General features: G+C 40.8%; 2 protein-coding genes across 3 annotated transcripts in view; one reads left to right on the forward strand and one right to left on the reverse strand.

The window, feature by feature from the left end:
* Nucleotides 1-831, reverse strand: part of LOC138980880 (sacsin-like) — a 44,923-nt gene extending 44,092 nt beyond the window's left edge. The window contains exon 1 of the mRNA XM_070353756.1: nt 655-831. Coding sequence (XP_070209857.1) covers nt 655-658 — 4 coding nt within the window. The 5' untranslated portion in view covers nt 659-831. The remainder of the gene's footprint in view (nt 1-654) is intronic.
* Nucleotides 832-3,825: 2,994 nt separating this feature from the next.
* LOC138980891 (sacsin-like) overlaps nt 3,826-23,929 on the forward strand; it is a 60,775-nt gene continuing 40,671 nt past the window's right edge. The window contains exons 1-7 of one of the 2 annotated variants that reach the window (XM_070353764.1): nt 3,826-3,920; nt 14,690-14,763; nt 18,794-18,909; nt 19,143-19,268; nt 19,802-19,949; nt 20,761-21,823; nt 22,232-22,884. In XM_070353764.1, the coding sequence (XP_070209865.1) occupies nt 14,760-14,763; nt 18,794-18,909; nt 19,143-19,268; nt 19,802-19,949; nt 20,761-21,823; nt 22,232-22,884 (2,110 nt within the window). In that variant the 5' untranslated portion in view covers nt 3,826-3,920; nt 14,690-14,759. Of the gene's footprint in view, nt 3,921-13,864; nt 14,764-18,793; nt 18,910-19,142; nt 19,269-19,801; nt 19,950-20,760; nt 21,824-22,231; nt 22,885-23,929 lie in introns of those variants that run through there. The other variant, XM_070353771.1, reaches the window with a different exon arrangement.

Raw genomic sequence — 23,929 nt, forward strand, 5'->3', positions numbered from 1 at the left:
CATGGGAAAGATGAGTGTAAGAATGGGCATAAAATAGTTTCGTTTTCTTTTCGGTAGCAATAATTTAGAAACAGCAGAATAAGGCTGGTAAGCTACTGAAGCAAAAACAACAGTAAAATGACGACACAGTGAAACTCTGGTCAAAAGTTACATCATATCAAGTAAACTGACTATATCATTTCATTTTCCATTTTTCATTTCATTTTCATTACTTTATTGTCCCATCGCTGGGAAATTCGGGTCGCTTCCTCCCAGTGGAAAGCTAGCAGCAACGGAGTCGCGCTACCCAGGTGTCTGCGTGTTTAGGTGTATTCAGCCACCTGCACTTATGGCAGAATGACTAAGGTCTTTTACATGTCATTGTGATGACACGGGGGTGGGACATGGCTTCCGTCTCTGGGTCTGCACATAAGTTGACCCGTGTCCGTCCCGGCCCGAATTCGAACCTGCGACCTTCCGATCACAAGTCCAGTGCTCTACCAACTGAGCTACCGGGCCCCACTCAAAAGTCAGTCACGATAACGCCTGCTGTCGATTCTTAGAATCAAAGTTTGCATTCACAGTCTCTGATTATAGCTTCTAGAGACAGTATTCATTTCTTAATCAGCCTCGTCGAACTTCAATGATAATATTAAAATATCAGAACGCACTTACCCATCCTGTTGGGGGAAAAAGCCTCAGCGATCTCGACTGATAAGATTCAAATCGGCATATCAGATAAAACGAGCGTTATTTATTTAGGACACAGCATGTCAGTCTATCTAATCGACGAACTGTTAAGAAAGCCTGACACGTTGCACAGGTGTAACAACCGGCGAAGAGCCGAGTCTTCTTCGCACATAAAGAGCATTTCCCTGGATCTCACGAACCGAAAGTCGCCTATTTTCGGTTGAGAAGGCTGGTTTTTACCACAAAGCTATTTTTGTACCAAAGTGCGTTTCGCGCACAAGCACAGGCCTTCGAAAGAGTAATCGGGCTGAGTAATATTATGGTCCTCCATAAATTTAATTCGTTATTGGTTTAAATAAAAGAGGGTGTTTCAACACATAGTTTGCTCTGAATACACGGTGTCATAGCTATTCTGTCATTATGTTGTCGGCTCTTTTTTACATTTAGTCAAGTTTTGACTAAATGTTTTAACATAGAAGGGGAATCGAGACGAGGGTCGTGGTGTATGTGTGTGTGTGTGTGTGTCTGTGCTTGTGTGTGTGTAAAGCGATTCAGACCAAACTACTGGACCGATCTTTATGAAATTTGACATGAGAGTTCCTGGGAATGATATCCCCGGACGTTTTATTTTTTGTTGTTGTGATAAATACCTTTGATGACGTCATATCCGGCTTTTTGTAAAAGTTGAGGCGGCACTGTCACACCTTCATTTTTCAATCAAATTGATTGACATTTTGGCCAAGCAATCTTCGACGAAGGCCGGACTTCGGTATTGCATTTCAGCTTGGTGGCTTAAAAATTAATTAATGACTTTCGTCATTAAAAATCTGAAAATTGTAAAAAAAAAAAAAAAATTATAAAACGATCCAAATTTACGTTCATCTTATTCTTCATCATTTTCTGATTCCAAAAACATATAAATATGTTATATTTGGATTAAAAACAAGCTCTGAAAATTAAAAATTAAAAAATTATGATCAAAATAAAATTTTAAAAATCAATTTAAAAACACTTTCATCTTATTCCTTGTCGGTTCCTGATTCCAAAAACATATAGATATGATATGTTTGGATTAAAAACACGCTCAGAAAGTTAAAACGAAGAGAGGTACAGAAAAGCGTGCTATCCTTCTCAGCGCAACTACTACCCCGCTCTTCTTGTCAATTTCACTGCCTTTGCCACGAGCGGTGGACTGACGATGCTACGAGTATACGGTCTTGCTGAAAAATTGCATTGCGTTCAGTTTCATTCTGTGAGTTCGACAGCTTGACTAAATGTTGTATTTTCGCCTTACGCGACTTGTTATATTTAGTCAAGTTTTGACTAAATATTTTAACATCGAGGGGGAATCGAAACGAGGGTCGTGGTGTATGTGTGTGTGTGTGTGTGTATGTGTGTGTGTGTGTGCGTGCGTGCGTGCGTGTAGAGCGATTCAGACCAAACTACTGGGCCGATCTTTATGAAATTTTACATGAGAGTTCCTGGGATTGATATCCCCGAACGTTTTTCTCCTTTTTTCGATAAATGTCTTTGATGACGTCATATCCGGCTTTTCGTGAAAGTTGAGGCGGCACTGTCACGCTCTCATTTTTCAACCAAATTGGTTGAAATTTTGGTCAAGTAGTCTTCGACGAAGCCCGGACTTCGGTATTGCATTTCAGCGTGATGGCTTAAAAATTAATTAATGACTTTGGTCATTAAAAATCTGAAAATTGTAAAAAAAAATAAAAAAGTATAAAACGATCCAAATTTACGTTTATCTTATTCTCCATTATTTTCTGATTCCAAAAACATATAAATATGTTATATTTGAATTAAAAACAAGCTCTGAAAATTAAAAATATAAAAATTATTATCAAAATTAAATTTTCCAAATCAATTTAAAAACACTTTCATCTTATTCCTTGTCGGTTCCTGATTCCAAAAACATATAGATATGATATGTTTGGATTAAAAACACGCTCAGAAAGTTAAAACGAAGAGAGGTATAGAAAAGCGTGCTATCCTTCTCAGCGCAACTACTAAACCGCTCTTCTTGTCAATTTCACTGCCTGAACGGTGGACTGACGATGCTATGAGTATACGGTCTTGCTGAAAAATTGCATTGCGTTCAGTTTCATTCTGTGAGTTCGACAGCTACTTGACTAAATATTGTATTTTCGCCTTACGCGACTTGTTTTTCGTTATGTATTGTCAAGGTTGAAAAACTTATGTAAAATGTAAAAACTTAATACGTTCTGATGGTAGTTTTTTTATGCGACCACACTTACTATTCATAAACGATTGTTAATAGATGGTCGCATGGTAGGTATCTCTATCTTAATGTGTGTGTGTGTGTGTGTGTGTGTGTGTGTGTGTGTGTGTGTGTGTGTGTGTGTGTGTGTGTGTGTGTGTGTGTGTGTGTGTGTGTGAGTGTGTGTGTGAGTGTGTGTGTGTCAGTGCCAGTGGTTTCCGATATTATATACTATAGTGTTAAAATGATTAGACGTCCTTAGCAAAAATCTCTTTTACAGTCTTAGCACCAAAATACTAGTAATGAACTGCTGTTTTGGAAAAATGCTTCTGTATCGCTTCGGGTTCCAGGATTTAAAGCAGCTTTTGTTTTCGTGAAATAAAACTGAATTTCTCAATTCGACAATAGGACTCAAGCGACTGGGGCCTGTGAAGGCAGCTAGAATTTTCTTTCATACTATTTTTTTCTGAGTCATGACAACCCCCCGCCCCCCCTCCCCCCTCTCCCTTCACTCCCATGTCGAGGCCACGAGCAAATTTAATGCAGTCGCACACGTTCTAAATACTGAGTCCTTCCGATGAAAACAGTTCTGCGTAGATTTCAGAGCCGCTAAGGCTTTTACATGGTGTAAGACCTTTCCTCTATTTGAACACATACATCAAATCAACAAGGTCAACTCTAAAACAGACTACTTGGGCTGTTGATTTTTTCTTTCTTTTTCTTGTGTAGGGCTGGTCTCCTCTCGTGTAATCGCCTGGACAAATGCAACATTGTGAGGAGAATCGTTTACACAGGGAGGACTGTATCCTTTACACCCTCAAATATGGCCGCGCCACATTTGTTTCCATTGGTGCATGTGACTGACCGACGTCAGCTTGGAAGCGACAGATCATGCAGATACTTGTGCACACGACCGCAGACAGGTTCATTGCAGTCAGCATTTTACTTGTGAGCGGCTGTGCATGTCGAAGTCGTGTCTGCACAGACGAAACCATGGCGAAAGTTGTGAATGATTCAGGTGAGTAGGCTTACCGGCGTGAAGGCTTATGCGTTTGATTGTGTGTTTGCTGTTTTGATCGAAGTGGGACAGTTAATACTGCAATATTTCAATTGACGCGACGACGAAGAAAGCAAAGGTTCCTGTGGCAAACTAAGAATTAAAGATTAAATTTAGTTCTGCTTTCCCCGGCCAAGCAAGGCTCCCGTGAGAATAAGCTAATACTTACCATTTTTGAGAAACAACATCATTCGATATCAATCTATGCTGCAATGTAAACTTTCTTCAATAGAGAAGCCGAAGCTGTAACCGTATAATGGAAGGTTGCCTAACATGGGCCACATTTTACATTTAGTCAAGTTTTGACTAAATGTTTTAACATAGAGGGGGAATCGAGACGAGGGTCGTACTGGTGGTGTATGTGTGTCTGTGTGTGTCTGTGTGTGTGTGTAGAGCGATTCAGAGTAAACTACTGGACCGATCTTTATGAAATTTTACATGAGAGTTCCTGGTTATGATATCCCCAGACGTTTTTTTCATTTTTCTGATAAATGTCTTTGATGACGTCATATCCGGCTTTTTGTAAAAGTTGAGGCTGCACTGTCACACCCTCATTTTTCAATCAAATTGATTGAAATTGTTGTAAAGCAATCTTCGACGAAGGCCGGACTTCGGTATTGCATTTCAGCTTGGTGGCTTAAAAATTAATTAATGACTTTGGTCATTAAAAATCTGAAAATTGTTATAAATTTTTTTATATAAAACGATCTAAATTTACGTTCATCTTATTCTACATCATTTCCTGATTCCAAAAACATATAAATATGTTATATTTGGATTAAAGACAAGCTCTGAAAATTAAAAATATAAAACTTATGATCAAAATTAAATTTCCGAAATTGATTTAAAAACAATTTCATCTTATTCCTTGTCGGTTCCTGATTCCAAAAACATATAGATATGATATGTTTGGATTAAAAACACGCTCAGAAAGTTAAAACGAAGAGAGGTACAGAAAAGCGTGCTATGCAGCACAGCGAAACCACTACCGCGCTAAATAGGCTCGTCAGTTTCACTGCGTTTTGCACGAGCGGCGGACAACGGTCATTGTGAAAAATGCAGTGCGTTCAGTTTCATTCTGTGAGTTCCACAGCTTGACTAAATGTAGTAATTTTGCCTTACGCGACTTATTGTTTCATGCTGATAACTAGCTTCTTTTCTTGCAAAAAAGTTGCATTTTGTGTTCAAGCGTCAAACTTAAAGTGAACGCTGCCAAAAAGGAGAAAAAGCCATAACGGTGTGTTTCTGCATGTGCAAGTTCCAGAGAGGGTAAATGCAGCGAATGAAATAGTTTTGAACGCTCTGGCACCTTTAGTTTGTCAGAACCCACAGGCACAGCGCAGGCTACTTTCAGTTCATCGTGAACCGAAAGTTGCGTGTGGTAACAGGCGCCACAACTCTAACAAAGTTTTACATTTAAAGAGATCGGACACCGATTGACCCAAAAATAGATTTCGCTAAGCTTTTGCATGTGGTATGTTCAGAGTGTGTTGAAAACTGTGTGAACAAAATTGAGAAATCAATCGGACAGACTTTATGATACAGAATTTTGAATATGATGACATGCCAAGAATGATATGAAGAGGGTATTTGTCCAATCAATTACGATCACAGGACCTGTTTTTGAAGTGGTATTAAAGGCACAGTAAGCCTCCCGTAAACCATCGCAGATACGGTCAGGCTTTTACACACAGTACAAACACCCTTTCATTTAAACACTCACCGATTGAGAACATCCTAGGTGCCCTCCGTAAAGAGCGAACAATTTTCAAAGAATTTATTTTTGCGTGGTTTATTTTACCCCTGAGCCATCGTGAACCCGTGTGATCCAGTTTCCCTTTTTCACAATGTAGTCGTCAGTTAGTCATTTGAATGCGACTCGATGTGAGCTTATCTACAAAAGCAGGTTTTTATGCACGAAACAAACGGCTGTGGTTCACAAGAACTCTAGCGATGGCTTTTGACTGTTGAGAGGAACGGCGATATGCCGCATAAACCGTCGTCTGCTACGACCCTTGCGTGACCCTGCTTCCGGGCTTTTCTTTTTTCAAACTTTCACAACTTCGAATTGCACTGATCTTGTCTTGATGAAAAAAGAATTCTTTTATGATTAAAGAATGTTTGTGTAACAAGCTGTCAATTTATCATTTAGATTTTAAAAGTTAGGTCTAGCGCAAAAACGCACCACGGTCCAAAAACATTCTGATAATCATCGATCCACGGCTATCGTCAGTTTAAGGGAAGTAACTCATTTTTGACCTGAGTTCAGGATGGGTCCAAAAAGTGTTCGAGACAATCTGCAAAATTAATTCTTTAAAAATTGCTCGCTCTTTACGTAGGGCACCTAGGATGTTCCCGTTTGGTGAGCGTTCAAATGGAAGGGTGTTTGTACTGTGTGTAAAAGCCTGACAGTATCTGTGATGGTTTACGGGAGGCTTACTGTCCGGGCGTGATTTCCGGGATATTCATAACAGCCGTCCAGCACCAAAACGAGGCGCCATTGTTGTAAAGGGCCAAGTCCACGAAAATAAATTCTTTGAACATTTCTCACGCTCGACAGAAAGCAGCCAGGATGTTCCCGTTCGGTGAGCGTTTAAATGGAAGTATGCTTGTACTGTATGTAGACGCTCGGGGAGCTCTGTGATGGTTTACGGGAGGCTTACTGTGCCTTTAATCCCTAGTTTTCGTTTGTTCTGATGATGTGTTTCTATTTGAATCATTGTGACGTGTTTTTTCCCTATATGGCTGGAAATGGATTTAATTTATTTCATGACGTTTTCGCAGGCTAAAATTAGATCACTTTCTCGATTCGTATGAACACATTTCCTGGAACATTTGTGCGATTTTTAATTCAATAAAAATGACACAATGCCGAGCAGAGTCCACACAATCACATATCAAAACATTAGAACATTGACAGTGTCATTTTTGCACCGACCTGGAAAACGTACCATTCCCCCTTTTTTGAACAAAATGGCAACATAAGAGGTAAAAGTGATCGTACTCGGAAAAATATGCCTGTCGAGTGACAGGGAACACGTAGTAAGCGAATAGAGCGTAGCCGTGCCGGATAAGTTAGTTTGCATGGGGGGGGGGGGGGGAGGGGAGGAGGGGAGGGGAGGGGAGGGGGGGAGGGGGGTATACATACATACATACATACATGCATACATACATACGTAGTAAGCGAATAGAGCGTAGCTGTGCTGGATCAGTTAGTTTGCAAAGTGCGTGTGCACTTAGAATTCAAAAGTGTAAATCGAGGACGCGTGACTGCTAGGGGGCCGGGGGCATGACCTCACCCTCCCCTTCCCACCCCTGCGAAAACAAAGGCAGTAAGAAATAATGTTTGAACAGTAACACAAACCCAATCACTCCGTCACACATACACACACACAGTAGCCTAAGCATAGGTGACACGGTGCAAGAGTGCGAGACACTAGATCTAGATCTGTCTGTCTGTAGCCTACTTACAGGGACACGACTGCCAGATGGCCAGATCGACACTGCGCTTTCGACAGCGCTACCTCGCGCAGACACTGGAAACACGCTGTGCAGATTAACCTGTAGGAAATCTCCTTTGGTATCTTCTTTATCTATTTTTCTGGAGCTACGAAACCGAACAATGTGAAATCATGAGTCGTCTTCTCCGAATCGGCGAACTGCAGCTCGGTGATAACTGTATCTATACCACAATCCTTCACGCGATCTGACCTAACCTTGACCCCTGACCTGGTCTACATACCACACACGACACAAACCAGTCAGCTGTTTTTACCCCCCCCCCCCCCCCAAAACCCCCCACCGCCCGTTTTCTTTGGATACACACTTTAACTACATACGTGCCGACGAAATGTTGATCATTGCTTCAATACTTTGAAGCTGTTGCTTGAATAATAACCAAGTAAAATGTGATGGTATTACAACCTCCTTTATGAAGTTCTTCTGGTGTAAAATAAAATACATGGTATTGAATTCCTTTCATGCATCTTTTTTAAAGGGAGAATTAACCGTCACACAAAAACGGGCAATAATGATATTAATTCATAAGGGTAAACAGTTACCAAGGGACGACCTTAATAATTGGCGACCGATTTCACTATTAAACACTGATTATAAAATATTCAATCAATCAATCAATGAGGCTTATATCGCGCATATTCCGTGGGTACAGTTCTAGGCGCTCTGCAGTGATGCCGTGTGAGATGAAATTTTATACGGCCAGTAGATTGCAGCCATGTCGGCGCATATTTACCTTTCACGGCCTTATTCCAAGTCACACGGGTATGGTAGACAATTATTAACTGTGCCTAAGCAATTTTGCCAGGAAAGACCCTTTTGTCAATCGTGGGATCTTTAACGTGCACACCCAATGTAGTATACACGGGGGGTGGTTCGGACACCGAAGAGAGTCTGCACACAAAGTTGACTCTGTGAAATAAATTTCCGCCGAACCTGGGATCGAACTCGCGCTGACAGCGGCCAACTGAATACAAATCCAGCGAGCTACCAACTGAGCTATATCCCCGCGAAGACTCTTTCAGTTCGCCTATCTAAAGTTATTTTAGATATTATTGGTGAAGATTAGTATGGTTTTTTGAAGGGTCGAACCATTAGTTCAGCGATCCGGCAAATAGACGATTTAGTGTCGTATGTAAACGAATATAATAAACCTGGGTTCCTTGTAGCACTGGACTATAAAGCTGCATTTGACACGATTTCCAAAGAGTATATTGTGTATGCATTTAAACGATTTAATTTTGGTGCCGTCTTTGTAAGATGGGTAGAGATTCTATTGTATAAATCGGAAAGTTGTATCAATTTTATGGGCTGGTTATCGGAATGTATTGAATTGAACGCAGGTATCAGACAGGGCTGTTCTTTTTCACCGATGGCCTTCATCCTTGCATTAGAATTGTTGGCCTTGAAAATTCGAAATGATGGTTCAATTAAGGGTCTGCCTCTGCCGAAAGAAACTAATGATAATTATGATATGTTCTTTAAGATAATATTATATGCTGATGATGTGACCCTATTTCTGAACGATATGGATGAGTTAAAAAACGCATTAACCCTTGTTACCTATTTTTCCAAATTCTCTGGTTTGGCAATGAATAGACAAAAAACTGAAATCATGGCCTTGGGCAGTAATAAATATGGTAATGAAAATGAGTGCGGGTTAAGGTGGACTACAAAAGTGAAGATTTTGGGAATTTATTTCAGTAGCTCCTCATCGGTCTCTGAGATTGAAGAAAACTGGACAAGCCGTATTGAAAATATACGACGCAACATTGTAAAATGGTTTAAACGAAATTGTAGTATCATGGGGAAAATATGCATAGTGAAATCTCTTTTGTTATCGCAGATTATTTATCCGTTGCAAGCACTGGTAATACCCGAAAAGGTATTGACTGAGATAAATACTATGTTTTACAGATTTATTTGGAAAAAACGATTTTCAAACACTGAGGCATTTGAGAAAGTTAAAAGAAAAGTGATGTGTCAAGAGTTTCCTGATGGGGGTTTAAAAATGATTGATGTCATTGATATGCAGTCCTCTTGTTTGTTGTCCTGGGCGGCAAATTTATTGAACGAAAAGCAGGAAAGATGGAAACAGATACCGATACATATGTTTTCGAAGCTTGGTGAAAGGTTGTGTTGCTTCCAATCTAACACCACGGTAAAAAATTTTAAAGGATTGGGATTAATTAAAAATGTATTGTGGAAACAAGTTTTAATTTGTTGGTTGAAAAATAAGGACATGATTCAGAGAGCAGTAGGTGGAGAAATGTTATTAAGTGATACGTGTTTATGGAACAGCAGTGATATAATCTATTGCGGCCAAACCCTGTTTTTTAGCGACTGGATGCGTTTGTCGAGTAAAGGATGTATATGTTGGTAATGAGATTTTGCCCTTTAATATTATGCAGCAGAAGGTTGGATGTAAGCCCACAAGATTCTTTGAATATAGGGTGATTTGTACAGCAGTTAAAGCAGCAACACTACGCTCTGCAAATGGAAATGTATGTGGATTCAACGATTTAAAGAACCTGAGTAAGCCTTGTCAATTTCGCAAATTAATTATAAAGGAAAAATATGTGGAGCCGGTTGTAGTTAAATTTTGGGAACATAAATTTGATTTCAGGCCGGGAAAAGAGCAATGGTTAATGGTAAACAAAGTAACCACTGAAACAAGATTGCAAATGTTGCATTGGAAAATATTGCACAATATTTACCCCACAAATATTTTATTGTATAAAATAGGCATTTCCGTGAGTAATTGCTGTACTTACTGTGAGAACGAAATTGATTATATTGAACATTTTTTTTACTTTTGCCCGAAAATTATGTCCATTTGGAAATGCGTTGAGGATAAAGTGAATTGTAAATATAATATGATTATTAAAATTACCGTAAAGGAAGTTTTTTTGGGCGTATTTGAAAATTCACAAAGTTCCAAGGCACTAATAAGTTATGTGAATTATTTGATTGTGATAGCCAAAATGTGTGTTGGTATTTATAGATATGGCTCCCCTCTGGATATTGTATGCATTTTTGAGAGGGAATTGTTATATAGAAAAGTTGTTTAAAATACATTTAGATATAGTAATGTTAATGTTATAGTTAAAACATTACTTAAAAAAAAAAAGAAAAAGAAAAAAAGATCAATGAAGAAGGATGCTCCCCGCCAACAACAACAAACAAACACAAAAAAAACAAAAAAGGCAAAAAAGAAAGGGTTGAAGCAGCCTGCATGCAACTGAGATTAAAAAAAATTAAAAAATAAAAAAAAACAAGTAAAATTAGTATTTCGGTGTTCAGTCAAATGTTAAAGTTTCTACCACATACACACATACATACGCACGCACGCACGCACGCACGCACGCACGCACGCACGCACGCACGCACAGACAGACAAAAGTTAGCATCGCATAGGCTACACTTACGTGAGCCAAAAATACTTTGAAAATGATCATTTTATTGCAAGAACGAGATTGACGATGACAAAATTAAATAACACAATGATTCTATGGTGTTCAAAGTACCTAAAAATGTTGAGAACCCAAAACGCTTTTTTGGACCAACATTTCGTGCCATCTCTGGCCCTTAAAATGGCAGGTGTCAGAACACAATTTGGGAGTGAGTGCATAAGTACGGCTTTTCAGTACCCTTTTCCCAACCCTACGCACCAATACCACCCAGGTTGTGTTAATATACGACGAGGTCATACGCTCCTACTTATTATGTACAACGTATGTACTGTAAAAAACAAAAAGAGGGGTTTCGTTCAAAAGCAGGTTCATTTTTTTATTTATCAGGGCTCAGCATGTCACTAAAGGAAAGCTTTGAGTGGGGACGCCATTATGTGCTTTATTGGGCAGGAGACGGTGTAATGACTTCAAGGAAATTCCCACTTTGCGTTCAGGGCTATTGTTGTTAACAGACAAAGGCTTTGGTGTTAAAGTAAAGTCTACTTTCGTTTGAATGTTATTCTTGGTAATTGGCAAGGGCTTTCCCTGCTTTCGTTTCAATGTTTTGTAATTGGTGAGGGCGTTGAATTCAAGGCAGCTCTCCTTTCGATTTAGTGATATTTTATTTTCCCCGAGTACGCAGTACTAGGGTCCTGCAGACTTTAATTGTGTGTGTGTGTGTGTCTGTCTCGACTTAACAGCTTATTGCTGGGAAACTACTGGGCGCAGTTCGTTCAAAAGTTGATACACTAACTTGATAATAGGTCCGATTGATCGTATTAAAACTTCATAATGTTACCTGGGACCTAAATGCCAAATAAATCACAAACACCACTCTTAACGGTGGGAGTTTTTGCGGTGGGAGGCTGGTCGCTTTGCGAACAGCCTGAACTAAAGGGCAGACTTGGGCGGCGAACACGTCACGCAGTGACGAGAAAAGCATGATTTCAGTGCAAGCCAGACAACGGGTGGGGAAATGGTCTCGGCAAAGAAATTACAATGCAGGGTTTGGTCTCGGTGAAAGAGAGACAGAGAGCACGAGAGAGTCTATGGCCAAAGTGATCCGGGTTCGATTCATTTTGTGCACATGTGTTAGTGTTACTGTTTGTGTGTGTGTGTGTGTGTGTGTGTGTGTTTGTGTGTGTGTGTGTGTGTGTGTGCATGAGTCTGTACGCGTGTGTGTGTGTGTGTGTGTGTGTAAGAAAGAAAGAGAGAGGGGGAGGGAGTGAGGGAGAGAGTGTGTGTGTGTGTGTGTGTGTGTGTGTGTGTGTGTGTGTGTGTGTGTGTGTGTGTGTGTGTGTGTGTGTGTGTGTGTGTGTGTGTGTGTGAATGTCTGAAGGGTACTCGGGTCCAGCGCGAGCGTTTTTTATCATTACGAAACGGCTTTGATTTAAAGGCGATTGCCACTTTCGGTTGAATGCTCTGTGTGACAATCAACACAGTTGCATGTTATGTCGTGAGAACACCTACACTTGCATTAGTTTATGCACACACACACACAAATTTACACGTTTCCGATTAGTGTTTTTCCCCCAGGAATCCTTGGCGGATGATGACATTATTCAGTTTTACTGAATAATGTCATCATCCGCCCCAGCAGGCATTTTTACTGCAGTAAAACGTTCACTGCAGTACAACTTAAATGAAGATTACTGCAGTGAAACACGAACCCAGTTTTACTGCAGTAAAAACGTCTGCTTGGGCGAACGATGACATTATTCGGTTTTACTGCAGTAAAACTGAAATGAGTTTTACTGCAGTAAAACCAGAACCAGAACCGTCAAGGCCCCGCTCGCTTCCTGTTCCCCCTACGAATGATTTCTTCTGGTTTAGCCTGTGGTCCAATCAGAGAGCGCATATATTTATTCAACTCGCATCTAGCCTATAGGCCAAAAGGCAAAGATGGTGGATGAACGGTGCCAATTTTGACGCAAATCGAACACGAAGTTTGTTCTGGGTAATCTTGGACTCGTCTACGACCGTGACTAAAAGAGGGGGAACACACGCATTTCAATCGTACAACAAGCAAAACGTTTTTCTGCAGTAACACTTACATGAAGAACACTGCAGCAAAAACGGCTGCTTGGGCGGATGATGACATTATTCCGTTTTACTACAGTAACACTTTTTTTACTGCAGTAAAACTGAATATTGTCATCATCCGCCCGGGTAGAAGATTTTAGTGCAGTAAAACTTTTTACTGCATTTCATTTCAGTTTTACTGCAGTACAAAGTTTTCCTGAAGTAAAACTAATTTTACTGCAGTAAAACTAAAATGAAGATTACTGCAGTAAAACATGAACCCAGTTTTACTGCAGTAAAACTGAAATGAAATGCAGTAAAAAGTTTTACTGCACTAAAATCTTCTACCCGGGCGGATGATGACAATATTCAGTTTTACTGCAGAAAAAAAAGTGTTACTGTAGTAAAACTAGTTTTACTGCAGTAAAACTAAAATGAAGATTACTGCAGTAAAACATGAACCCAGTTTTACTGCAGTAAAACTGAATAATGTCATCATCCGCCAATGATACCCAGGCAGGCAGGAGGGTTGTTGTCGAGGGATGTGTAAACGGGTGAAGTGACTCTCTCAATCACTGTAAATACATGTCATAACAGCCACACTTATAAAGACAGGCTTGTGTGTGCGGACGACATCTAAGTAAAAGCACCTGAAAGAGTTTGAAATGAATAAATAAATGACGTGTGTTTGTGTGTGTGTGTGTGTGTGTGTGTGTGTGTGTGTGTGTGTGTGTGTGTGTGTGTGTGTGTGTGTGTGTGTGTGTGTGTGTGTGTTGAAGTTGATTCTTTGTACAGTGCCATTTTTTTAGTCACGTTTGACTAATTTTTGGAAGATAGATCACGAATCGAGACGAGAGAGTGTGTATGTGTGGGTGAGGGTTGGGTTTGGTGGTGGTGGTGTGTGTGTGTGTGCGAATGTGTGTGTGTGTGTGTGTGTGCAGCACTTCCAACAAAACTACTCAACAGATTTTCATGAAAGTTAGAATACAAGTTCTTCCAGATTATACCTAGACAATATTTGTTTCAGGTTTTTTATCTCGATAAATGCCTTTGATGACGTCATATCCGGCTTTTTAGACTAGTTGAAGCAGCACGTGGCGATCGCATTTAAACAAAATTGATTGAAATATTGGTCAAGCATTCTCGGACTATGGAATTGCATTAAAGCTCGGAAGCTTAAACATTAGTTAATATTTTGCTCATTCACTTATGATTAAGATCGAATTTTTGCTTACGGGTTTTGAAATGATTGCATTGGGTTCTTTATCATCACCTGAATCCAAAATTACATATACCTATGTTGTGTTTGGATGGAAAACAAGCTCAACAATAAAGAAAAATGCGTTGTATGTAAATTAGGTTCACTGGGCTTGTGTTACCAACCTGGCAACCATGGTAGTCAGGGCTCCTCGGCCGTGGGATTTCTGCCAACCTATTGTCTGAGTGAAAAAAATGCAGTTTCATTCAGTGAGTTCGACAGATTGACTAAATGTGATAGTTATTATACTTTGCATTCGTCTTGTGCATGCGTATGGAATGTTCATACCCAAGAAAGTTGTCAATAAGAAACTAGTCACATAGTACATATAAAAATATTGTCATACTTGCATTTAAAATGTATGACACGCATTGCTATGCTATTTTGTTCTTAGTTTCTGAGTGGTTGCCAGGACAAGTTACGGCTGGCCAGTAATATTGTATGGTTCTAAACAGTTACTATCAAATTTATTTTCTCTGCAGGGAAAAAGATGCATGAGAAAACTGTTAACGCAAACTTACGTTGACTGATCTGAGACTGCACTCCGTCATAATGTGTGAGTATGCTACTAGTTTCTCTTAACACGTTACAAAATATAACATTTATTGTTGACAGGAAACCTACAGTGAGGCAAAATCTTAAGGAAGCGCATTTTCTATTTTAGGTCAAACATATTTTAAGAGTCTGTGCGAAGATTTTAGTGATAGAATGATTGAATGACTGTGCCCACCCCTGACTTAATGAACTTCTCCTCTTTATTTAACCTAATTTTATACAACATCCCTATATATGTCCTTCGAGGGATTTGTTGCCTTTATCCATCAGAATAAATTGTGAGAAAATTTCATTGAACTGAGTTATTTATGCATACTCTTGTACAAATGAAGTTAATTGTGTCTACCTGAGAAACATGTTTGCTTATTTCGTTTCCTTTTTCATCTTTGGTCATTTTGAAAATTGATGTGTTGACTGTCTTGAAAAAACCATCTGTAAATTCATTTTTTTCTTCATTATTTGCTTTTCTGGTTTTTTTCTTTCTTTATATGTCCACAAACTCACTTTCTGCAGAGTATTTAGCCTATCGTGAATAAATTAAATGAGGGGTTGACTCACTTTCTTGAAAATGTCATGGGCGTTTAATCAGTCGTCATCTTTTTCTTTTTTTTAATTTTCCCATGCACATTCTTGTGGGGCTTTTAATCCATAAGCATGTATCCCTCAATACATACAACTTTCCATTCGTACATGATCATTTACAGTTGGCAAAAATATGACATGATTTGTAATCAATCATTTGGATAATAAAATGTCTTAAAGTAGGTGGGTTTCTTGGTTTACATATAAACATGTTTTTGGTGTATATGGCTGGCAGACAAGACAGAAAGTCGTTATCTTTTAAAGCGGCAGTCCTTCAGGTGTAAATGATTCGGCTCACGTGTCAAATATTGACAGGCTTTTACATGGAATAAGGTCATCTCTCAACTTGGACCAAAACCTATAAATTAAAATCCTGGATGCTTTCTCTGTAGATTCAGGTTTTTGTATGAATCATTTCTTTTTAAAGCGACCGGTGTCACTTTGCGAAACTGCTCACCAAATGAAAATCTAAATGTACACAAGAAACAGTCATGATGTTGATTTTTTGTTCCCCAAGTGGAGGGATTGTTTTATCCCAAGCAAAAGTCTTGGCAGATGAGTTATAGTGAACAAAACACAGGCACGAGGTGGGCAGGGCTTGTGTGTTGGGACCATTTTTGTTTGTTCTAGTTGTACCGTTGTTAGGGTGACGGAAGCTCTTCTCTCCTACTAATACTATAGTGTTAGTCTTGAGAGCACGTCATCCAACCCACATGCCCCGCCCACCTCGTGTCAAGTGCCTGTGGAACGAAAGCAGGGACTGGGTGCTAAAAGATGAAAAGTGTCAAACCAAAGATTACTTGCCAACCAAAGAATCAGCTGCTAGCCTCGCGACTGTCATTTCGAACAGACCCTTAAAGGCACAGTCTGCCTCAAATGGTTTACAGAACGATTTAAATCTTCTCACGAAAAAAATAGTTCTAACCTCATGGAACACACTTGCAATATAAGAACATTAAATGACACAGTTCGTTCGAATGGCTATTAATAGCTTGCGTAAACCACACGCCAGATTTCGTGGTTTAATTTACCCCTGAGCCATCGACGACCCGTGTCAAACACTTTCCTTTTTTCACAATTTCGTCGTCAATTTGTGATTTCAATGCGACTCGCTGTATCTGCAATAGCACGCAATTGTGTACCTCTGAATCTAAAATGCAACAATTAAAGGTACTGAACGTGTCAAATCCAGGTGCACGGAGCCCCTGGGGCTTTTAGTCATACCCCAGGCAGCTATCCGTTAGAAGAACTACCAAGTTTCATTGACTTGCACCCAAAGAGTCAAGAACTGCGATTTTTTTTACGAATTAATTTCGTACTCGGACCCGGCTGGTCTTGACCTATTTTTGGATCTAAATTTAGATCAGGTAGATCACCACATCATGCACAAAAAGACACGTCACTAGCAAACTATGTCAGACGTCATCATAAGTTTGTGTAAAACAAAATGGAGGCCGGAATCACTCAGTTGAATCGAACTCCGACCAAACACCACGTAATAACCAGGTTAATTTATGCACTCGCGTGAACAAGAAACTGTCGAGCTTCACAGATGTCGTCGTTGGGTAGTTTTGGGTTTGTTTTACTACCATAGGAGGATTTTTTAACTGTAAATGCACTCAGCTGCAACAAAAACGCAAAACGAAGGCTGTGAACTGCACTGTGCCTTGAACGACTGCGAGTCACACGAACTTATCGGCGGAGGTTGGCTTCCAAGAAGCAAGCGCTTCTTGGGGAAACACGACCTCGCGTGACCTGCTTCCGGGATCCCTTTTTTTTAACTTTCAAAACTTCGAGTTGTACTGATCTCAGTTGTCTTGATGAAAAAAGAATTCTTTTGTGATTAAAGAATGTTTGTGTTACAAGCTGTCAATTTATTATTTAGATTAAATTACATATTCTTACTCCGAATCACATAAAGCATTGACGCAGTCTGAGATGCTAAGGTCTGAAAAGGCTACCCGTCTTAAACAATTTTAAAGGGAAGCAACCCCACCACAAAAAGAGTTAAGGTAGCCATGGTAATGACCAAAGACCAGGGGAGTTACCTCCCATTGGTGTGTACTACACCACGCTGTATGCCGGTCCGTGTGTGCCCCCCATCCCAGCAAGGACGCATCTGTGAAGAGGTCCGTGTCTGGGGGAGGCAAGGCGATCGGCACACCCCTGCAGACCCAATCTGTGTCTAACCACTGAAGGGTCGCTGACTGAAACCATCCCTGGAGAGGGACAAGGGCGTTCCAGTCCACGCAAGGCGAGTCCACGTACGGTCAATTGTCCAGTCCGAGCCCTTGACATCTATCTTGCCCGTTCGCAGCCGCTTAGATCAGAATCTCAAAAGCTTTTATTCATCTCCCCTAACACGGTGAGACAAAAAGACATTTCTAAGACGACTCTGGCTCGGTGGGTGTCGGCTCTCATTCGACAAGCTTATGAGTGGAGCCGTTCGGACAAGGGGGGGGGGGGGGGGGGGGGGGACGCAACCTGTCTTTCCCCTGGCCTCGGCCCGAGTCCATGAAACCAGGGCTTGGGCCTCCTCCTTGGCCGTTTTACGATCGAGGAGGCTGGAGGAGGTGTTGTGCACGGCGAACTGGCGCTCCGACGATGTCTTCATCAACTATTACCTCAGAGACATCGCGGCTGTCCATCAGGACGGTTCTGGAGCCCTTCCTGCCTTAGTTGCAGGGGGCCAGTTCCTGGCAAGGATTTAAGAGTGAGTTAGATTTTTCTTTCCCACCGCCTTGTTGAAGCTATCTGCTTTATGTGATTCGGAGTAAGAATATGTAATTTAATCGAAAATTTTAAGAGTAAATTTTCATTTGATTAATATACTTACCCGAATCACATAGTTCATGCCCTCCCGCCAACCCCGCTTATGGTTTTTTAGTTTTCTTCAAAGCCGTATGATATCTACCACGTGTTGAGGAGCGGTAGTGACGTAGTACACACCAATGGGAGGTAACTCCCCTGGTCTGTGGTCATTACCATGGCTACCTTAACTCTTTTTGTGGTGGGGTTGCTTCCCTTTAAAATTGTTTCAGACCTTAGCATCTCAGACTGCGTCAATGCTTTATGTGATTCGGGTAAGTATATTAATCAAATGAAAATTTACTCTTAAAATTTTCGATTTTAAAAGTTAGGTCTAGCACCAAAACGAGGCGTCCGATTGTGGTACTAGACAATCCGGCTGGCCACGCAAAAATAAATTCTTTGAAAAATGCTCACTCTTTACTGATTTGTAATAATTCTGGACTCGCATGAAAACGTGATGTGATATATTATTACGATGATTTAAGAGAAAAAACATGAAATGTTTGAGAGTAAACCCAGACTACTGATGTACTTGTTTATTCCATTTTTATTTCCGCCGTTGATTACGGACAATTGGTGTAACGTTTGTATGTTTTGTGTGGATATTTGTGCATTTAAACAACAGTTTTGATTCGCAGCTTCCATGTCGGAGACTGACTCGGAGGGAGAGTCTCTTGGTGTGATCCTCCCTCCCCTCATCGATGATCTTCGCAACGTGTTGGATGAGTACCCGGACGATGGCCAGATTCTAAAGGTGTGTGTGTGTGTGTGTGTGTGTGTGTGTGTGTGTGTGTGTGTGTGTGTGTGTGTGTGTGAGGTGTTTATTGGAATTGTAAAGCGCTTGGAGCTGTGAATTGGGACTTGTGCTATAGAAAAATTAGTTATTATTATCATTATTATTATTTTTATTATTATTACTGCTGCTACTACAACACGTTTTCGTACAGATCAATCTTTTGATCATGCAATCCTTTGTACTTCTATCAGGAACTGATTCAGAACGCAGAAGATGCTGGTGCGACCACAGTGAAGATTTTGACTGACACCCGTACCTTTCATCAGGAGGTCGAATCAAAACTACTAAGAAAACATCCTCTACTAAAATTCTTCAAGGTACGTTTAATATAAAAGGTGGGATGATATACAAGTTACTCTTGTAGAATTTGTAAATGTTCAAGCCTTGCTGAATTCATGAGAGGTAATGTGTAAAATCCTTCTGTTTAGTGTTGTAGTTTTTCGATATATATTCGAATTTTCACCACAAGACATGCATGCTATGATATGATATTCCAGGAATATATTTATTAAACTTTTTCTAAATGTAACTGTTGTGACTGATTACAACACAGAATGTTGAAACAATGCCTACTGGAGAAAAAAAATCGTCATACGCCGCACATCTCATGGCCAAATCGTCCGCCCGATCGCCAAAGGCGAGTAAAAAATCCGCCGGACGAGTAAAAACCGACTGGTAACCCGCCCGGCTGGCCTATGCAAATTCTGGTCAAATACAATACTTTTGGTTGTATTATCGAGTGACTTTCTTGAAGTTACTCGCCTTGCTGGCGAGTAGATATTTTAAGATTTGGCCATCCCTGCTCTCTTCTCTCTCCTGCTCTTAAGTAACCTGAACTAAATTTATTCAGGGTCCAGCACTGTGTGTGTACAACGATGCACAATTCACAGAGAGAGACTGGGAAGGAATACGGATGCTACGCGCAAGCGTCAAGGAAAAAGATCCTCTCAAAGTGGGACGCTTTGGTCTCGGGTTCAAGTCTGTCTTCCATCTGACAGGTAAGTTGTCCACATTTTTCTTGGCTAGCTGCACTTAGGCACAGACATATTATGTTTGTTTCAGATGACAAGGCTCCAAAAAAGTAAGGTCGGTAGGTCGTTGTTTTTTTTGTAGTGAAGTATGTTTTTCATTTAAATAGCGTGTGTGGCTTTTTATTGGCCGGAAATCGCGCGAACTGTGTTCACTGGATGTTGAAGAAGATGAACTTTCCCTGCAAAGTCTGCAAAATTGAATTTTGTTTTTGTAAACAAACATCTTTTGGGAGGGTAAAAAAAGGTTCTAGGGTCGGGAGAGAAAAAATATGGTCTGACGGCGAGTCGGAAACAAGGAACTTTTTGGTCGCCTTATTTTTCTATCCAAACAACAAATAATGTTTTAATTACCTTGAACTAATTTGCCTTGTACCTTTTGGTTTCCATTTGTTTTGTTTCATTTTGAGTGTTATTGGAGGCTTTTAAATTCCTTTTGAACACAGCAGATTACAAAACCAAAGCCTGTAGGTATGTACAAAAATAGTTTATATCCTGAAAACATAAAGAATGTGTCAAATGTCAGTATATATGGGTTGATCATGATCAGCTCTTTCTTGTTGGTTTTGACTGTTTATTTACAATCATAAAGATGCTAGAACTGTCAGTACGTTTTCCACAATAGCATGTTGCGTTGTTTTTTTGTTCTGACTTTTTAGATATAATACTTGTTCGCATAACCATTAATTTCCTGTTTAATTCTGAGGCGGTAGATAAGGCTGAGTACGATCAGTCCCCCTGAAATGTTCATATTTAGTTTTCACTCCTTGTTAATTTTCAGATCGACTTGTGGTATTCAGCGGGAAAACGCTCATGTGCATGGACCCTTTCAAACCAGGGGAGGACTATTGCAAAAGTAAAACTGTGGGAGGAACACAACGCAAAAATCGGAAAGAGCTTGAAACGCTGCTCAAGTGTCTGGAGGGTGTCTTCGGTGCAACCAAAGAGACGTTCAGCGCGGGAAGCGGTGGGTTCCCAGGAACTCTGTTCTGGTTCCCACTGAGACAAAAAGGCAGTGAGCTGAGCAGTACAGTCTACACCCAGCACAAGGTTCACAATCTGCTCACGGCCTTCAAGGCCGAAGCCCCGTCCATGCTGCTGTTTCTCAACAACATCCAGCATGTAACCATCTACACCAGAGACGACACGTGCGGGCCAGGTGAGATCTTCTCAGTCGGACTGGCGTCCTCCTGTCTTGAAGCTGTAACAAGAGAGCGCTCAAACTTTGTAGCAGCCATCCGAGAAGCCGCTGAAGCCGCGAAAGAAACCAAAGAAGCTGGACAAGGCTTGCCAGAAGAGGGGTGCTACTGTCTGACTGAAGTTAGCATCGAGACGATCGACCACTTCCCAATGCAGCAATTTGGTACCGCAAACAATGGCCCAGCACCGAATTCAACTGAGGACGATTTCACAGAAGAAAACAGGAATACGGGATCTGGCAATGCTAAAGGAAGCAATGTCAATAGTTCTTCTGAGATCCAAAGCTGGCTGGTTGCTACCTACCATGCAGGGAAGACAGAACTTAGCGAAGAACTAATCAAGCTTTGTGCTGATCCCGAACTGAATTACCGGCCTTACGTGGGTGTGGCAATACCTCTGACGAGTCACCAAGAGTTCCAAAGTCAGGTTTTCTGTTTCCTACCGTTGCCGTTGGACACACGGTCTCCAACAGGGCTGCCAGTCCATGTCCATGGGTACTTCGCTCTCAGTCAGAACCGAAGACACCTCAAGTGGCCCACAGCGGACCAGCTGAGTCTTGGTGGACAACTTGACGCCCCTCTACAATGGAACTGTCTTCTTGTCCGAGAGTTGTTGCCTGTGGTGTACGGTGCTTTGCTGAACAGGTAAAACGCTTTTTTAAGTAGCACAGAGATTAATTTCTTGTCAGTCAAAAACAAAAGAAAATGTATGTATCGCAATGATGCAAAATAGATGCGAGTGTGGACATTATTCAGGAGGTATGACTTGTTGTTTGTAGACACAAAAGTCATGATTATGTACAAGATTGAACAATGTATTTCATAATGATGATGATGATTATGATGATGATGTTGATGATGATAATGATGATGATGATGATGATGATGATAATGACAGGTTATCGAGCGCAAACCACACTTATTGCGTTGATTTTCAACTACTGTGACTCCTGTTTCATGCTAGCGTTGACTTATTTGTAACATTAGTATCTGTCCTCTTTTCAAAGTCTTCTGAAAGTCTTGCTGACTAAAAGATATTTGTCTATTCATCAGGTTGAAGAACGGAGACACACCTAACCCACAGCAGTTCTCCGCCGCCTTGCCAGACTTGTGCAAGGTAGATGATCGATGGAGCTCCTTGCTGCGGCCTCTGTACACAGATGTATGCAAGAAGCCATCGTTTCATAGCCACAGCCAAAGCAGTGAGTGGGTCAGTCTGCAGGAGTGTGTGCTGAAGGAACTGTGCGAGTCACTGATGGACAAGCTAGGCCAGGAGCAGAATGAAATCAAAGCAACGGTGGCGAAGATCTACGCTGTCAGTGGAGAAAAGCTTGTGCAGCTGCCGGACTATGTGCGCAACACACTACAGGAGTTAAACCTCCTCCAGTCAGCGAAGGTGATGACTGCTGATCGCGTCAGAGACCTGCTGCCTGCCAGCCTCCCCCATCTGTCCCACGCTGACAGGCTGCACGTGCTACAGTTTCTGTGCTGTCACGAAGACGCCTTGGACCTCGTGAAAAACCAAGAGTTGCTTCCTTTGGCTGATGGAACATTTGCCCAAATCAAAGACTGTGAAGATGGATCACCGATGATTTGCTGGTGCCCAAGTGACCTTCTGCAATTGTTTCTTGGACTGGAATCTCTTTTCTGTCAGAACAATCTTCCTTCAGCAATTGAAGAATGTCTCCACAAGTTGGTCCTGTCTGGTAAGAAATGTTCACATTTGCTTTTCTGTCGTTTTAGTTCACAATACATCCTCTAATTTCTCTTGTGTTGCTACTTCCCACCTACAGCATACTTTTCTATTCATGCATTAAGAGATTTGCAAGAAAGGGCATCAGAGAAAAGGAATCTACTTCGAATCTCAAATTGACATTCTGTAAACAGTGTAGGCAGCTTGTTTTGCTCATTTTATGTTTTCCTGAGCAGAGCATTTAATTTTGACTCGCCTGAGCAATCCCCGGTCATAGGATTCAGCACTGTAGACTACTTTTGGCACATACACAACAGTTTTAACGTTGATTTTTCTTCTCGGATATTTTAAGCTAGACACGCGTTCAGAGTTTAATTACCTCCAGACACCATGACAGTCTGGTATACCCTTGTCGAATTTTAAGGTCATGGCAGGTCGAGTTTAGGTCAAAAATCAAGACAATTGAATTATTTATTTATTTTAACCAGTTTTGAAAGAGCGTTGAACTTCTCACACTTCCGTACTACGATTACCACCAGACATTATTGTGACGATCTCTTTGACCCTTGTTAAATTTTAACAAAACAAAGAGATAAGTATCACGTTTTCTGATGTTCATAAAACTAGAACTTTAAAACTTGGAGAGCGTATAGCATCTGATGAACCTTACATATTGCGAAATTTAAAATAAGGTCACGTAGGTGCCATTTAGCTGCTGACAATGGAGAGGAGAAAAAAGACTTTCATCTAGTGTAACCTTTCTTTCGAGTTCTTGTCGCCGATGTGCTACTTAAACTCAGCACCGGTTTAGTTTTCGTGATCCTCTTTATTCAATAAGCTTCAGTTGACCTCTATGGAATCTCCAGACTACTGTTGTGCTAAAAACAATGTATATCGATAGTAGTTTTTCTTGGATATTTAAAGCAATTAAGTTAATACTTGTGGGCCACTTACTCGCCCCCACATCAAACCCGGATCCCAACCCTGTGAAGGCAGGGATGGCCAAATCGTCCGCCCTATCGCCAGGGGCGAGTAAAAATGCGCCGGGCTAGAAGAAA

Source organism: Littorina saxatilis, linkage group LG1, assembly GCF_037325665.1.
Source record: "Littorina saxatilis isolate snail1 linkage group LG1, US_GU_Lsax_2.0, whole genome shotgun sequence".
NCBI lineage: Eukaryota > Metazoa > Mollusca > Gastropoda > Littorinimorpha > Littorinidae > Littorina > Littorina saxatilis.